We start from the raw sequence: 18,184 nt of genomic DNA, 5'->3' as shown, positions 1-18,184 counted from the left end.
AGGGAACGGAGGTCGGAGGGCATGTTGTGCGAATGAGTGGACGGGCATGGGAACATTGCTGAGGGATTCTAGAACAGTGAGATCCCGTTTTATGACAAAAAACAAAAACAAAAAAACACAAAAAACTGGGCAACAGTCAATACAAAAAACAGCTTTTGTGGGGGGAAAAATGAAGTTGGCAATTGCTGCTAGGCATTGTTTTGAGGGGGGAAAAATCTATTTTTAAGAAAGGGATTAAAAACAACATAAACAGTTTATAGTTCACTACAGGCCTGGTGCATGACATGTGTGCACTGGGGGAGGGGGTGTCCCTCAGCCCAGCTGCGCTTTCTCGCATCTTGGACCCCTCGGGGGGTGGGGAGCAGGACTAGGCCGGCAGGTGGACATCCCCCGAGGGGTCCTTAGGGCTGCTGTGGAGGCGGGAGAGGCTGCCCACCACCTCCGATGCTGTGCTCATTAGCCTGGCTTCTGGCTGAGCGGTGCTCCCCCTCTGGAAGTGCACTGACCACCAGGGGGCAGATCCTGTGTTGAGCATCTGCCCCCTGGTGGTCAGTGTGTGCCATAACGATTGGCCGTTGGCTCGATTTGCATATTAGCCTTTTATTATATAGGATAGCATTATTTCCATCTTCCAATTCATGAAACTGGGATTGTCATTCAAGCAAGTTTCAGAGCACCGAGTATGCAGACAGGTAAGATCTGGATGACTTATTTTAAATGATAGCCTTGTTTTTGTCCTGGCTCTGTGTGTGTGTGTGTGTGTGTGTGTGTGTGTGTGTAACAGAGCGGTTAGCCATATAAAAGATGAGCACATTAGAGAAAGTAGTTTTCGCTGGCAATAGTTCTCCTCATGAGCTTTTGTCAGCATATAACTGCTTATTTGGAACAAAGATGAGTCCTTATAAATCATGGATATGGAGATTAATTTTTCTGGTGAACATTAAATTAATGAGTCTAAGAAAAAAAGGGTGGATATCCTCATATTTAGGTCCCATTTTAAGCCTTTACCAGCCAGCATTCCATTTAATTCAGGCTTTTTCTTTTCATTGACAGGGTCCCACACCCCCCTAAACAGCCTTGAAATTTTCAGTATTATCTAAAAGCAAGATTAGATTAAAATGCTGCTCAATTTTTTTCCTGAGTATTTTCACAACATAAACCCTACATTTCCCTTTCCTGCAAATGGAAAATGATTTCTAGCATTGCTTTTCAAAATGCTGTGCAGAAGCCACGAGCTCTGGAATTAAACGGGGTATCTTATAAATGGGGCTTCCTGGGCCCCCCCTCAGGCCCACTGGACTACAGACTCTGGGGTGGGGCCCGGGATCTAATCCACAGCTTTCAAAGCTCTTCGTGTGACCTTAAGGCTCAGGAAAGTTCGAGAACCGCATACTTAAAGGGCACAGGACCATTATCTTTCGAGAGCTAGCTTGATTTTTACATACTTGTTGAATTAATTTCTAAATTGGAAAACCAGAGATATGTAGACTAAATTATCTGCCAATTGTTCTAATTTGCCTTTAAAAAAAAACAAAAAACTTGCAATTTTAATGCCTTTCTATCAATGCCAGGAAAGCACAGAAAGTACCTAGAAAAGCTTCTGTTTCTTCTGCTCAAAAAACAGGTTTCTTTACTTTTCACAGAGAAGGCTGGAAGCTGGGCGCCAATACCCCCTCCTGCCCCAAATGGCCTTTTGGATCTTCAAATTAGTAAGATTTTTTTCTCTCAGATAAATTTGATGGAGTTCCCCATCCAGCTTATCAGTTAGGAAGATTATCAGAAAGTGAAACATCAGGCAAATGAAGCGGATCTACCAAGAAAGGAAAACCATGTTTACACCGAGAGGGCTCCTGGCGGGGGCTTGGGCCATGGGATGAGTGAGCTGCTGGGGGCCACACAAAGATATCGGGTTTGGGATGAGAATGGAGATGAGAAGATACAAACAGGTGGAGAGGAGACTCGGTTCTTGAAAGAGAAGAGGAGGAGGAGGAATCTGACACTAAAAAGTGAAAGAGAAAAAAAGGATGAAAGCAAAACAAAAACTTTAGAAACACAAAGAAAAAATAAAACTAGCTTTTAATATACTCACATAAGCTGCAAAGAAAACAAGGTCATGTCATACACAATCATTCCTCTACTCGACAACAGGATACAAGTGGTTGTTTTTTTTTTTTTTTTAAGAAAACAAATCTGTTGTTTCCCGTTGGTTGTTTAATTGCTCTGTAGCGACAGCATGGAGTCTACACAACTCAGGTTTGCCTGGGCACCGATTCAGCCACAGACCCACCGAGAAGAACATGTCTGTACCCTACAACCCCCAGGGCATTCTGGGGGAAACCATTGGTCTTTCCGTCGAAAAGGGTGAGGACTTGACGCTTTCTAGGTTTGCTTTCTATGAGAAGCACTTACTCAGAGTGTAGAGTGGACCCTCGGTTCTCAGACTCAATGCGTTCCGGGAGGCCATGTGTTCAAAAACCGAATCCTTCCCCCCCATTAGAAACAACGTGAATGGAATTAAACCGTCCCAGACCTTCAGATGATTCCCTGTTTTACCTTTCCTTATACCCAGCACCTGTCTCATGTACTGTTTAATCTATAAACAAGCACTTCTTTTCTAAACTTTACCAAACCACTCGCTCCTAGCCTCACGCCGGGGATGTCCTTCAGGTTGGCCTGCAGCATCTTTGCTTGTTCACTGACTCTGAAGTGCAGTCAGCGACTAACTGTTCTCATTCATCCAATCAGCAGCGGTTTTCCTACCTCTTCAGCTGCCTGTGATCAGTTCCTTTCACACCCTTAGCAACGTTAGCACTCTGGATGGCCTTTGTCTGTTTTCAAATTGTGCTCCTCACTGATTCCACCGGCCATAAAGGCATCCTCTCCTTTGTTGCCGAGAGATGCTTTTTTGTGATGCTAGGGTGTCAGCCTGAAAGGGTCGTCCTTTTGAAAACTAAAGTTTGGTTCAACAACCCAGACGTGTTTTCTGTGAGCAACTTGGTGGAGAACCGAACTGTTTGAGATGGGCTGGGAGACGTCCCAGAAATGAGGTCTGACCGGTGTATTTATGTTTCCCAGGTGCGAACAGAGGGACAGGACGTGTCAGGTCCCAGCCTGGGGCGGCGGAGCCCTAGCTCTCTCGGCTGGCCCGGTGGCTGTGCGCTGGGCACTGGGGGAGGAAGCGAGGGCTGCCCCCTGCCTGCCTTTGGGCCGGAGAGACCCAGCGGTGGGGAGACCACCACAGCGACGGCTCACAAGTTAAAGGCATGGTTTTGCTTAGGGAGGTGTTGGGTGAGATTAAAGACAAAGCCCCTTACTCTGCATCCTGTTTTGGAGGCCATGGGAAGAAAACCCTTTTTTTTCACCCTCTATTAAAGGAACTACCGATTTGTTCCAAAGAAAAGACAGCGATTTGCAGCTTCAGAGTTATCGCTGTCACCCCACTGGATTCCTCTCTCCATGGCTGGGACCATTCGATGACCGAGGAGGGGCGGGAGGGCCAGAGGTGACGCTAGCTGGGAAATCATGTTCTTTAGGGGGGAGGGCTTTTCAATTTGCCACATCCGTTTCATAAAACCCACAGCCAGGCCAAAGCTCCGAGACATGGGTTCCCCTAATGCGACTCCACAGATCTGTGTATGGACAGTTTCAGAGGTGGAGACCTGTACTCTCAGCAATTAACCACTCCCCAAGCCTGCACTGTGTAATGACCTAGGTATATAGTAATGGTGTTGTGCAATATTTTTTAAAGGTTCTTACCTTCGCCATCTACACTGACATTTTAACCGGTGAAATATGATGTCTGAGATTTGCTTTAAAATACTCCAAAACCCAAGTGTGGGGTGGGAGAGATGGCTGGAAAATGAACACTAGTTCTTGAAGGCTGGCAGCAGACACGTGGGGATTCATTATATTATATTGCAGCTTGGTGTGTCTGAATAGTTTCCACAGGAGAAGATAAAAAATAGGAAGTAAACTTTAGTTCTGGAACAGAAAATAAGGGCTGGAAGCGTGCCCGTGGCTTCACGAGGAGCAGAGTGCCGTGGGCGGCGGAATCGACGGGCCGGGAGGTGGCAGTTCACACGTCCACCGGCCACGTGCCCTGGCCGATGCCCACGGGTGTGGCTCTGCTTGTGGCGAGTGCCAGCGCCCTTGAAGCCAGGGGTTCAGCAGAGCAGCGAGGCCCCGGAGGTAAAGGGGTCTGAGTACGACTGTCCTCACAGGCTCCTGGGGGAGGGGCACGGGAGGAAGACAGCCTGGTCCTGAGAGCCGACCTTCCAATTCTAGAACGAGGGGTTCGAGTCCCCGCTAGCAGGACTGGACCAGTCTGAGTCAGAGTCTCTGCCTGGTTTGTAGCCTCCCCCAGAAAGGCCTGCAGATCAGCCCGGGCCGGGCCGGGCCGGGCCAGGGGGAGGCGGAGTGCGGCTTGTCAGTCTGCGTGTGGCGCAGTGGCTGCGGGATGTTAAGTGTTAAGCTGCGCTAGGGCAATTCAGGATGCTCCCAAGGCCCGGTGTCCTTCTGACCTGGGGCCCTGGGATGGGACTTCCCACGCTGGTAATAGGAAGCTTAGCTCAGGGAAGCAGCCTCAGGCCCCTGCGATATGGGGCTTGGGCGGGTACCTCAGCTGGCTGCCAGAGGCCCTATCCCTCCCACCCTGACAGAGGAATGCCTGCAGGAGCTGGCTATGCCTGCGTCAGGCCTGCTCCCTCGCTTCCCCTCGGGGGGCTTGCTCAGGTGTCCAGTGTGTCTTAGCCCTCACCGGGCAGGGACATCGCCGGGCACTTCTAAACTCACTCAGGCCCAGGCTCCTCTCAAAGCCAGCGATAACTCATGAAGAGCAGGCACACCCAGCCGGGACTGGCCTCCCGCAGGCCCGGGCAGCGGAGCAGCTGCAGAGCCGGGTTCCGAGGGACTCACTGGAACTCCTTGAGGTTCAAAGCGGAGGGAACTTCTGGGTATTATTGTGGGTCTGTCAGTCCTCCAAACTGCCCCTGAACAGCCGCAATTACCATTAGAATTGCTTGTTGGGAGCGCTGGAATGACAGGGGACTGTGTATTCCTCTGTACCTGGGGGGATGGGGCAAGGCCAGGAGAGGGAGGCACAGACACCTCTCAGCGGCGGCCAGTGCTGCAGGCCGCCAAGTGGGGCTGTGGAATCAGAGCTCAGCCCCCCGCCTCCTTACAGGCTCTGTGCTGGATGTCCGTGTGTTCACATGTGCAACTGATTAGGAATCAAAACCTGGGTTCCAGCAAGGTCCGCAATCTAAAGCGAGAGGGAGAACCGGGAAAGCAGAGGGGAAGCTGGTGGAGACGGGAACAACCTAATTTTGGTTTTGAATTTTAGGCTCTAAGAGCAAGGAGGAGAAATAGAAAGACCTCAGCGACGTGCTGGCCATGTAACATGACTTCCCTGCTGTGCACACACTTGGAAAGGACACGGGCAAAATGCACCTCGGCTGAAAGTTTAACCGACTTGTGTGAGTTGTGTTCCCAACCTCAGCGGCCGTCCGCATCCCTGTCACTCGGGGCCCAGGCCTCGCACTGGGAGCTGACACCACTCCGTCCCCGCCGGGTCTTTGCTCTCACCTGTCTCCGGGTCGCTGAAGTCTGGCAAGGTGATTGTGTTGAGCTGCCGCCTGTCTGCAATGGTTCTGTCCAAGAGGCTGCTCCCTCGTCCCGAATCACTGCAACACACGGTGAGGGATGTCAGTCATTTGAAGGGTGGGCGGGAGGAAACAGATTCCACCAATACAGACTCCTGCAAAGCAGCTTTTTTTTTTTTTTTTTTAAATATATTTTTATTGATTTTTTTTACAGAGAGGAAGAGAGAGGGATAGAGAGTTAGAAACATTAATGAGAAACATTGATCAGCCGCCTCCTGCACACCCCCCACCGGGGATGTGCCCGCAACCAAGGTACATGCCCTTGACCGGAATCGAACCTGGGACCTTTCAATCCGCAGGCCGACGATCTATCCACTGAGCCAAACCGGTTTCGGCGCAAAGCAGCTTTTGATGTTGGGTGTGTTTCTGATGCTGTTCAGCACCTTTTCATCTATCACAGAGCACCTGCTTCCTGGCTGGGGCTGGGATTGCTTTCAGCAGTCAACTGGCTTAAACCACACCCACGGACCTTGCTGATTTCAGCCTCTTTTTGCTATCTATACTAATAAAAGAGAAACATGCAAATTGGCCGTATCTCTGCTATGCCCACAAGCCACATCCACCAGCCAATAAAAGAGAAACATGCAAATTGGCCGTATCTCTGCTATGCCCACAAGCCACATCCACCAGCCAATAAAAGAGAAACATGCAAATTGGCCGTATCTCCGCTATGCCCACAAGCCACATCCACCAGCCAATAAAAGAGAAACATGCAAATTGGCTGTATCTCTGCTATGCCTACAAGCCACATCCACCAGCCAATCAGAAGCAAGTATGTAAATTAACCCAACCAAGATGGAGGAAGCCAAGCTTCCTGCAAACCCTGGCTGGCCCTGGCCTCCACTCAAGGCTACAAAGTTTCAATTATAGAAGATAAAAAAATCCTAATAAAAAATGGTGGCAGCCATGGAGCTGGAGAGAGCAGGAGGCGTAGGTTTCCCTGGCAATGGAGGAAGCCAAGCTTTCCCCCCCCCCCCCCCCACTCTCCCCCATGACCTGCCTCTGCTCAAGGCTACAAAGTTTTAATTATAGAAGATAAATAAATCCCAGATACTAGGGCCTCTGCTTGGGTCACTGGGGGCATGGCTGGCCTGCAAACCACCACAGGCCCCTCGCCCAGGCCACCACACGTCCCACTCTGATCCAGGACACCCTTCAGGGCAAACCAGCTGGCTCCCACCCATGTACCAGGCCTCTATCCTGTCTAATAAAAGAGTAATATGCAAATTGACCATCACTCCAACACACAAGATGGCTGCCCCTATCTGGTCAAAGATGGCTGCCCCCGTGTGGACACAAGATGGCCACCACAAGATGGCCAGCAGAGGAGGGCAGCAGTTGTGGGTGATCAGGCCAGCAGGGGAGGGCAGTTGAGAGGGATCAGGTCTGCAAGGGAGGGCAGTTGGGGGTGATCAACCTTGCAGGGGAGGGCAGTTAGGGGCAATCAGGCTGGCAGGGGAGCAGTTAGGCATCAATCAGGCTGGTAGGGAAGTGGTTAGGGGGTGATCAGGCTGGCAGGCAGCAACGGTTAGGGACAATCAGGAAGGCAGGCAGGCAAGCAGTTGGGAGCCAGCAGTCCTGGATTGTGAGAGGGATGTCCGACTTCTTGTTTAGGCTCCATCCTACCGGGATTGGGCCTAACTGGGCAGTTGGACATTCCTCGAGGAGTCCCAGATTGGAGAGGATGCAGGCTGGGCTGAGGGACACCCTCCTCCCCTCTGTGCACAGATTTCGTGCACCGGGCCTCTGGTTATAAAATATAAAAACGAGAGCTACAAGCCCAGGGCCCCATCTACCCTACTGGGGAAACTTGCGAGTCCCTAGATTAGGGGTGTCGAACTCAATCAGAGAAGGGGCCAAAATCTAAAATCCAGCCTAAATCGCGGGCCGAATGGTTTACTGAACAGTCATAAACTGTCATTGTGATGGAAACGCAGCGGAGTGCAGTGATGACAGCGCGGTGCGGGCCACATTGCAAGGTCTGGCGGGACGGATTTGGCCCGCGGGCCTTGTGTTTGACACATGTGCTCTAGATCATCATGCCCGTACACGCCCTCCTCATGTGTCCACTCGGCACCAGTGCTTCTTAGCCCTCGCTGCACAGGGACGTCACCGGGCACTTCTAAAACCGCTCACGCCCAGGGCCCACTCCAGAACACAAAATCAGAACCTCTGGGGCAGTCAACACTTTTCAAAGCTCCCCAGAAGGTTCTAACTTGTATCTGGATTCGAGGACCCCTGGCCCCTACTCTTCAAAGAGGAATCACAGCCAGGGCCTCGTTTGTGTCCCAGAACGAGCCTTCAAGATAAATTGGGTGTTCGATACCCGTCTGGCACATGAAGAGGAGGCGGCGTGAGGTCATAGAGTGAGGGGGTCCTGGGGAGGGCTGGAGCCGCCGCCCGCCCAGTGTTCCTGAGCTGGAGAAGTGGCTGTGGGGGTGGGGGGAGGCAGGGTCAGGAGGAGCACAGCAGCGTCGGTGGCTGCTTCCTGCACAAATCCCCTCTCCAGCTTTCTCCTGCATGGGACCCCCCCCCCCCCAGGCGTAACTGGAAGGACATAGAGCTAAGGGGCTCCGCTATACAGACCCCTGTTTTTATTGTTGTTCTTTACAATTCTGAGAAGCCTATCAGCACAAACAATAGTCTTCTTTTTTCCTCTCATGATATTCCATCCAAGAACCTCCAAAAACAAGCTGATTTGCCTCTTGAATTGTGAGTCTTTAATACATTCCTTTGTCCATTTGTTATCCATCTGGGGGCTAAGGGTGGTATTTTTTTTGTTAAGAAGTTCAAATTCCACAACAAAGGAACACAATTTCCTTCCTCACTGCAGCTGTGGCGAAAAGTGGCACAAACAAGGTTTGGTCTGAGACTTAATATGGCTTGCAGGCTGCCGTTTCCACGCTCAGGGATGGAGCTAGAGAAATCCACCGGAAACAGGAGGAAACCTGCTTCATTCAGGACAGAGGACCAGGCAGCCGGACGTTCTACGTCACCGGTTATGTGTTTTCTGGAAACTGACCTATCAGTTATTTCCACCACCAAGAAACAATAAATGTCTTTGAGCAGCAGATAACATCAATGTACATTTTCACTGCACACATTACTGACTGAATATTTCTGGCACGGGTCCCTGTGTTTAATGTAAACATTACTAAAAACATTACAAAAACATAAGTATTGCAATGGTTCCCCACGTAGGAGTTTTTCAGAAGATGTTATCTCAAAATGGAGTGCATTTTCCATCAGCTTGGGGATCCCGGGACACGCCCTGAGCTGCTGGCATTGAAAAGGAGGGTATGCCTGGGCTTCCATGGACCAAACCTGAGACAGTGGGTCAGACATGTCCGTTTCGGCCACAATCCTGCAGGCTCTCCCTCTCAGCACGTCCCGGAGCACAGGGCTGGCTGCCACGTGTGATGCCTGGTCCTGGGACTCAGCGGGCTTCTATCCCTACATCTGTCCTAGCAAGTAGGTGACGTCGGGCAAGGCCGCCTCCTGTGCCGCAGAGACGTCCCCATCAGATGGAGGAGTCGGAGGAGGGAGAGTTGCGAGGCACATCCAGGCGCCATTAGATACACCTGCAAACACCCTCTGAGGGCCGTGTGGGTGGCTGGTTTGTGGAGAATTCCCAGCCGTCTGGTGCAGGGGGCGGGCGGGGAAGGCGGGTGAGGGACCTCCAACTCCAAATGATAGAAACCCCAACTGAGGCCAAAATCTTAACCGTGAGCTTCAACCACCGACAATGACACAGCGTTTATTTCCTCTCCACCAGCCGAGGAACTGTATTTGGCTACGTTCCCTAGTTCCTTTTGAAAACAGAATATACGCATAACTATTCAACATGGAGACGCTTGGTTTCCACTCTGAATGTTGTGATGGATGAGAATGTGGAAGAAGGGGCCAATTCCCGGTCGGGCACAGGCCCAGGTTGCAGGTTCTCTCCCACTCCCTTCCTCTCTCTCTCTCTTAAAAAAAACAAACAAAAAAAAACCCAAAACCAATAGAAACGTATTTTAACAAGGAAGCTGGTTGGCCATGCAGAGAGGCAGAGAGGTGGAGGGAGCTTTAGTGTTAGGCCTGGGTTTCACTCTGCTCTACTGCTTGCTTCCCTGGGAGGACTCGGGCGAGTTATGCCAGCTTGCTCCGCTCCGATGTTATCTTCCTCGCGTGGAAAGGACAGCGGAGATCCTGCCAGGCTAAGGCACAGGCCGGGCACCGCAGGGAGCCGCCTGCCTAGGGAAAGGCTGTCCTGTGCGGTCCGGGAGGCGGCTGGGCCTTGGGTGGGGCTCTGGTGGGCCAGAGGTCACACTGTCCTGGGTGGCCAGGTGGGCCAGAGGTCACACTGTCCTGGGTGGCCAGGTGGGCCAGAGGTCACACTGTCCTGGGTGGCCAGGTGGGTCAGAGGTCACACTATCCTGGGTGGCCAGGTGGGTCAGAGGTCACACTGTCCTGCGTGGCCAGGTGGGTCAGAGGTCACACTGTCCTGCGTGGCCAGGTGAAAACGCACAAGCAGAGGGGGCCTTAGAGACGACGAAGAGAGTGAGGACCGAACAGGAGACGGATTTCTATCCGAAACGCAAGGGGAGCTGCAGCCCCTAGGGAAGCCCGTCCGGGCTTCTGCCACCACAGACACCTCGCCAGAGGGACACTCGGAGAGCACACCCACCGCTCTGCCCGCAGCAAGACACACGTCCTCGGCGGCGGGCGGGACGCTCTTTGCGAGTGTCTCCCGTGCGGTTCCGTGGCAGCTCAGAGAGACCTTCCTTCGAGCAGAAGGGGCCGCGCAGAGAACACGAAGCTGGGTCTGTTCTCACCTGGCCCCGCTACTGCCCGTGGCGTCCTCTGTGCTCCGCAGGCCTGTGCCCGCCAGGATGGAGCGGGAGGGGCAGGAGCCCTGGCAGGTTGAGCAGAGTCCTGCCTCCCCCTCATTCCTCCCCTCCCCCTCTCCTCCGATCAGGCTCCAAACCAAAGGGGCCCTGAGCGGGAAGTCAGCGTGGACCTTCTCCAGGTAGAAGCCAGGCCTCCCGCCCAGCTGCGTGCTGCCCAGTTTCTGCTGTTGCTGCTGTTTTTAAGCAGGGGTACTTCTCACGCATTTGCTCATGCGATTCCACCCTTTTCTAAAACCCCGTGTGACCCCACCGTAGATTCAAGGCTGCTGCACCAGCGCTGACGGGAGAACTGCACGCGTGCCGTCCCCGTCAGGACACGGCCCTCCCCCTCGATGCTCTGTTCTCCTGCCAAGGTCACATCTCCCCACCATTCGGGGAGGATGTCTAAATGTGCACAACGGTAAGGGCTACAGGAGAAACATTTATTTAAATCCCAGAGAAAATAAATAAAGTGTTTTTTTAAAAAGAGGAAGCTCCTTAATAAGGGGCTGCCTGATTACCACCCCCTTCCTCAGGCTTTGGGAGTAGCTGGAGGGGCGAGTAGCTGGAGGGAGCAGCAGCTGGAGGGTGCAGTTCTGTGATGGGCCTCCCTCTATCCATCCCCCAACCCCATCCGGGCTGCGCCTGAAGCGAGGGTTCCTCCAGCTCCAGCCCTCAAAGACCCTTCAGGAAACAGAGGAAGTAGGGACACAGCCCAGGCGTTTGGTTAAGCATTTCTAAAAAGCTCTCCAATTCTGCTATTTTTTTTTTTTTTCTCTTCACATTCAATATTCTTGGTTGCTAAGTGGGAGGAAATGTAGGGAGGTGGGAGAAGTGTGGAGAAACGAGGGAAAACTGGCAATGCGCTCGCTGATGGATTTATTTTCTCATTTCTAAAGGGGGCACGGGCAGAGGACCGTGTTGAGCCACGGGAGGAAGCAGCGGCCTGGGGGGGATCGCCTGCTGGCTGGGCTGGGGGCAGAGTCTCCCCCAAACCTGCTGCTTCTGATAGGCCAGGAGGGAGGGGCTTTAGGGGGCACAATTATGAGCATTTTCTATTTCTGCTTAAAGACTTGGAGAAGGAGAATATTTAAAAAGTTAAAATGATCTTTATTTTCAGAACATACCCTCAAAAGGAAAGATACTCTCTTCTCACCAAGAGGAGGGTTTATGGTTATGAAGGGAACTCTTTCTAAGTCCTGGCCCCCAGCTTTGCGAGGGGCTGCGTGGCTTTCCAGGACGAGCCCCCTCTGAAGCACACTCAGGGGCCTGCGGGCGTGTCTGTTAATGTCAGGTCCCAAGGACCCATGCCGTTAGCAGGACCCTGACCATGACGTGTCTTCTTTTTTTTTTTTTAATATATTTTATTGATATTTTACAGAAAGGAGGAAGGGAGAGAGATAGAGAGCCAGAAACGTTGATGAGAGAGAAACATCGACCAGCTGCCTCCTGCACACCCCGCAACCAATGCACATGCCCCCGACTGGAATCAAACCTGGGACCCTTCAGTCTGCAGACCGACGCTCTACCACTGAGCCAAACTGGTTTTGGCCATGAGGTGTCTTTTAACTGTAGGAGCTTTTGCAAAATAGAATCTCACCTGGAGCCCTGCCTACTCTCTGCTGCTCCCTGTGGCCCACCCCATCTTCCTCTCCCCAGGCCAGCAGCTGGGGACCTCGGCCACGGCCACTGCCACGTGCCGGCCTCCTGGGGGGCCAGACTGAGCATGCCACACCCTCAGTACACATTTACCATCTGAGTCATGCGTTTTTAGGATCCTGAGTTTAAGAGCACAATCTGAGCTGGCCATGCATCTAGCTACGAGCTTGAAAAACACTCTGAATGTAGGAGCGGTTGTTAGAATTCACTGTTATTGTTACATCCCTGTTTGTTACATTGCCTGCTTGATAGGCAGGGTGCACTCCGTAACCTAAACATGCAGCAGAAAAACTGCCCAGGCCTGAAAATGGACACAGCAGGTTATGGGGTGTCTTTCCGCGCGCGTGCGCGCGCGTGTGTGTGAGTGTGTATGTGTGTGTGGACAGTGCATGCCCCCAGATGGTCTGCCTCTGTGGGGTGGAGCCCTAGGACTGACTCCACTGACCACGCCTGGTCCAGATACAATCGATTCCCACCTTGCACAAAAGATGATCCCAAACAAGATATTTCACTGTCCTACAGGACCGTGTTTTTGCATTTATTTGTGCAAATTCGTTTCAGGGAATCTCTTTGTAAAGTCTCCTTGGTACAAGCCTTACCATTTTACTGATTCCCTCTTTAGCTAGTGAGGAAATAAAATCTTTGACACATGCTTAATTTCTAGTTGAGTCAGGGTGTTAACTTTTTGAAAATAGCACTTCACCATGCCCACAGCAAGTTCTACTCTCCTTAGCAGGACGTGGCCTGCTGTCTGTGCAGGTCTTTTAAATATTCCTGTAAGAATCTGATCTGGAATATATAACAGACTAGCCTCCCCATAAGTCATCAGAGAGTCATCAGTTGTGAGCTGAATCGAATGGCCACCATGGAAGCAAAAGCAAAAGAAACCCATGACCTATGGCCGCATTGGCCAGCAGGAGAAAACCCCCTTCAAGAGAGAGTGTGGGAGGCTCCCTGCTACCAGCTGCTGTGTCGGGGACCTGGGGGGCACCGCTCAATGCCAGTCGGAGGGCGCTGAGAGGCAGGGCCCGTGCGAACCCACACAGAACAGGCTGCGCTGGCCTCTTACCTGGGGTTGGTCAGGTTGTAGCAGGATTTCCATATCTGTAGCATGTGCTTGCAGGTGAGCAGCGCCTCGTCCGGGCCCCGGCACAGGGACTCCAGCTTCACTTTGGAGAACAGCAGTCTGTGGGGGAGACAGGGAGACGAGGACACAGCTCACCACCGAGGGAGTGGCCTGGTTCGGACTCGAGCTACTGCACTCACTCCGGGACTGGGCGTCCAAGGGCCTCACCCCAACAAGGGCTCCAGAACCCACGGCTCAGCGTGGGGCTGTGTCTGAGCCTCACCCCTGAGGCCAAGGCAGGCAACGACCATGTGTGTGGTCGGGCGAAATTCATCCGAGTGGCTAATTTTATTGAGGACACAGGGATTTCATTAAGGGCATGCTTTTTCAGAACAAAACCAATTTATTGGGTCGGCAACTAAGTGATTGCGGATTTAAAAAAGAAAATCAAAGAATTTTTTCATGGAACTAAATAACTTTATTCTGTAATGTATTGCCCATTTTGATCAATGACCTTTTGCCATCTTTCAGGCAGCATCATTATCCCACGTTCAAAAAACTTTTGGTTTTTATTAGCAAAAAACTGAATCAGGTACGATTTGACATCATCATCATTATTGAAATTTTTACCATTCAAGTTTTGTAAAGATCGAAACAAAAAGTAATCAGATGGTGCAAGGTCAGGACTATATGGTGGATGTGGCAAAACATCCCAACCAAGCTCCATTACAAATGACACAAAAGATATGACTTCGTTGATACAAATGTGATCCTCATCGTGTGAAGGTGGACAGAAATCGGCCAAACTACAAAAATTCATTGAAAGCTAATCTTAAGATTTATCTACAAAATGACACAAAAGATATGACTTCGTTGATACAAATATTTGCAATTAACCTTCCACAGTGATCCTCATCGTGTGAAGGTGGACAGAAATCGGCCTCAGAAGCTCCCGCGAGGAAGGGCAGCCCCTTCCTCCTCTTTGTCTCCCCCCAGCCTGCTATTTAGCAGCTAGGTCTTCACCAATTCCCTCCACAACCACTGACTCTTCCCTATTTTTGTTATCACCAATGGCTTCACCTCCATCAGACCTTCTGAGCGCTGAGCTTAGACCCTTCTCTCTTTCTAGGACCCTCAGAGTTCTTCCACCCAGGAAGTTACTTAGGTCTCTCTGTTACACACCAGCTCTCCTGGTCCCACGCCCATCACGGTCAAGGACCTGAGATAGCTCCAGCATGAGCCCAGGCACCTCTTCGTGGTCTTCCCACCCCGTTGACCCGCACAGCTCGAAGAAACTGTATTAGAAAGACCTCCAGCCCTGGTTTCGCCCAGTGGCTACAGGGATGGGGAACGTCTGGCCTCAGGCCACACAAGGCCCTCAGCATCGTTTGGTCTGGCCCTGCCAAGGCAGTGGGGGTGAGTTAATGAAACGTTTGACCAAGTAGAGCAGCCAAATTTGTAAGCTGATAGTTGTGTGTGACCCCTGAATGATGTTATAAATATCCAAATGGCTCTTGGCAGAGAAAAGGTTTCCCACCCCTGGGTTAGAGTACTGGCTCTCAGACCAAAGGGTCACGGGTTTGATTCCCAGTCAAGGGCACGTAACTTGGTTGCAGGCTTAATCCCTGGCCTGGGTTGGGGCACGTGCGGAAGGCAACCAATCAGTGTGTCTGTCTCTCATATTGATGTTTCCCTTTCTCTTTCTCTCTCACCCTTCTCCCTCCCTTCTAATCTCTCTAAAAATCATTGGGAAAATATCCTTGGATGAGGATTTTAAAAAATGTCCAAAAATAATTCTCATTCCCAGTTCAAGAAATTACAGTGATTCCTTCCTGTCTGTAATAATAAGTCACATCATGAGCTCTTCAAGGTGCTCTGCCCGCCGGCCTATGGCACATCCCAGTCTGAGCATCCCTCCAGGATAGAGTTCACCGGCCCAAGGCTATGGTTCTGTCATAATACTATGGATATATATGCCATGCTTTCAATCTTAATCTCTACTCATCCATATCTCCTCAGTCTTCCTAAATTCACCTAAAACCTCACCTCATCAAGTAAGTCTTCAACTAATACCACTTTTACACTCTCACAGTCCCTACTTAGTACGCTGGTGCTTCTTGTTGTTACTGAGGAGGAGGAGAAGGAGAGGAGGAGGGAGAGGAGGAGGAGGAGGAAGAGAAGGAGGAGGAGGAGGAGGAGAGAGGGAGGAGCTCCTCTCCTTGAAAGGCCTGTGTGCCTGGCCCTGCGTTGGCCCTTTAAGAACAATGTCAATGCCATCTGTGTAAAAACCCTTCTCAGTGGCTGGTGCTTCTCTCCCTTTGGTAACAGAACCCCAGCCCCTGTCTCGGGCCTCACCTCCATGGCGCCTAGAGCTGTGCTCGGCGGTCAATGGGCCTGAAATCAGCCTTTGCTCACCGCCTACTTTCTCCGTAAACCAGGATATAAAGAAACATGTTTCTAGTGATTTAAGTTAGACATCAAGGAGAACTGCTCAGCCCCCCAGCGTGACGGCCTCGTCTGAAGGCCTCTGGAGGAGAGGCTCTTTTCCTCCATGGTCCCGAGACGGAATGAGGGTGACCCAACTGTCACTGCGCACGCTCAGGAGTGAGCTGGCACCGACACTCCCTCTGAATGCCCAAGGGGACATGGGGCTCCGGGCAGTCAGGGGCCGGCTTCCTCAGCCTGGGTTTGCAGGAGCCGGATGATGGGACGGCAGCCAGGTAATGCGAGGGAGGCGGTCTCTCATCTCCAAGCGGTGGGCACAAAGCGTGAGCCCAGACAGGAGACCAGGCCTCGGTTTCTGCTAAAAACCTCCTCAGGAAGCAGACTCTCCCTGAGGCCTTTCCAGGCCCACCTGCAAGGAGTGACAGCCCCTCAGGGTGTGTGTGTGTGTGTGGAGGGGTTTTCAGGGCCCAGATGCTGAGCCTGCTGACATCTTCAGTGAGCCCGGAGGGGGTGGAAGGTTCCCACCAGAACCTCCCACCCAAGTGAGTCAACTGGGCGAGGTGTTACCACAGAAGGAGAGGTGCCGAAGGCCACTTGCCCGCTTCTGGTGGAGACCTACCGGAGGCCGAGACCTGCCCGGATGCGGGCTGGTGGCCGAGCAACTCTGGCCACGGACACCTGCCTAGGATGGGGCCAGGTTCTCTGGGAGCCACCCCAGTTCCTCGGGCTCGGCCGGGCTTGCAGGGTGCCTGCCCCAGGGAGGGCCTCCAGCTGGTGGGGATGGTGTCCCCGCACAGGGGGTGCTGTGGCTCCAAGAACAATGCTCACGGGCCCTTTGGCGGTGCCCAAACGCCAGAGCCCACCGCCAGGCCTCAGCTTGGGGAAGAGTTCCGAGCTAGGTTCTTGGCTGGAGAAAGAACTTCTAATTAACATGGAATAACAGCTTGCATGCACTTGACTGAGGATGTGGAGCTGAAGAGGTGTGGGCTGGGTTTAAGGGAACCAGAAGGAAGAACAATAGGCGGACTGCCGAGGCCCGCTGATGGAGAGCGAGGCAGAGGAGCCCAGGAGAGAGACTGGCAGAGACAGGGAGCCCACGGGCAGGGCGGGGGGAAGCGAAGGCTCAGTCGCCGTCAGCTGTTCCCGAGACAATGGGCAGGACGCCCCGATGAGCCTCCCCCTGGGATACGCCCTCGAGCGCACAAGTGAAGGCGGGAGGCAGAGGCGCTGCCTCAGACTGCTCCTCATCACCACGTCCCAACCCCGAGCTCCTCCACAGGCAAAGACACCAACAACAGGACAAGGAGACCATCACCATATCCGCCGAGCTGCTCCCACAGGAGAGGGCTCCTGGGGGCCTCTGACCGTGTCACCTGAGCAGGCCAACAGCGATGACTAGCATTAATTTGTCCAAAGGCATTACACTCAATCTACCGGAGAAACGATGAGGTCAAAAAGCAAGCAGCGAGCTGCCAGGCTGGGAGCGGCCAGGCCCGGAGCGGCCGGGCCCGGAGCAGCCGGGCCCAGAGCAGCTGGGTCGGGTGCGGCTAGGCTGGGAGCAGCAGCAGCCAGGCTGGGAGCGGCAGTGGCCAGACCCTGAGCAGCTGGTTGTGGAGAGGACCAGAGCAACAGAGGCCAGGCCCGGAGCAGCCAGGCCCGGAAGAGCTTGCTCCTCGCCTGCCCACACCCCAGGACTGCCTCTCAGACATGGCTGGAAACTTTTGGGGGAACTTGAGGATCTGCTGAATCAAGTGATGAAGGCTTAGATCTGGATGTGTTGAGTTAGTATAGCGCTGGGGTGTTGATCTGTGAGTGCCTTGTGTGGGGCCTGGATGAGGTTGGTTGACCTATTTGGAAATGTCTTTTGTGTGAAGTGTATCCTTGGGCATGTGGAGGTACTATTGATTTGAGAAAATGCTAAGTAACTGATTTACTATCTGAAAAATTTAAAGTTCTGAAAGTTTAAGATCTCTTGCCAAAAAGAGGTTTTAAAGCTAACACCTTAATTTTAATGGAGAAAGGGGAAGACAAGCCCTTCCCACCCAGAACAGGTAATCCAATTCCAGGCAGCAGCTATCTTTAAACAATGTGTCCATTTACACTTGAATGGCTACACCTTTTGATAGCCTAAGGGCAAGTTTACATGTAAACAAGTTTGCTTCTCAATTCCCAGGGCAGAAAAAAAACAAGGTTTAAAATTATTACATTTTAAAATTTATTCTTAGAAGTGTAAAAGTTTATTAATTAAAAAAAAAACACCACCACCAACAACAACAAAAAAAAGGAGATTGAACCACCTGATGAACAATAATAGCTGTTCATTGTAATAGAGTGGGGGGGGGGGGAGAGTGGTGGAGGGAGGAAGAGACTGAACATAAACTGTGCACCTATGGATGAGGACAATGGGGTGTGGGGAGGGGGCAGAGGGTGGGGTGGGAACCTGGTGGAGGGGGGAAGAAAAGAGGAACCTTTGTAATAATATG

At 52.1% G+C, this 18,184-nt stretch overlaps 1 protein-coding gene across 6 annotated transcripts in view; it reads right to left on the bottom strand.

Annotated features, from left to right (window-relative positions):
* Window positions 1-18,184, bottom strand: part of TTC7B (tetratricopeptide repeat domain 7B) — a 177,888-nt gene that overhangs the window by 38,971 nt on the left and 120,733 nt on the right. For all 6 annotated transcript variants that reach the window (XM_045572917.1, XM_036428670.2, XM_036428371.2 and 3 more), the window contains 2 exons: window positions 13,260-13,376; window positions 5,584-5,681 (listed from right to left, as the gene is read on the bottom strand). In XM_045572917.1, coding sequence (XP_045428873.1) covers window positions 5,584-5,681; window positions 13,260-13,376 — 215 coding nt within the window. The remainder of the gene's footprint in view (window positions 1-5,583; window positions 5,682-13,259; window positions 13,377-18,184) is intronic.

This window comes from Pipistrellus kuhlii, unplaced genomic scaffold (assembly GCF_014108245.1).
Source record: "Pipistrellus kuhlii isolate mPipKuh1 unplaced genomic scaffold, mPipKuh1.p scaffold_m20_p_1, whole genome shotgun sequence".
NCBI classification, from domain to species: domain Eukaryota; kingdom Metazoa; phylum Chordata; class Mammalia; order Chiroptera; family Vespertilionidae; genus Pipistrellus; species Pipistrellus kuhlii.
Note: the sequence above shows the minus strand (reverse complement) of the source record. Positions and strands in the feature narration are given on the sequence as shown.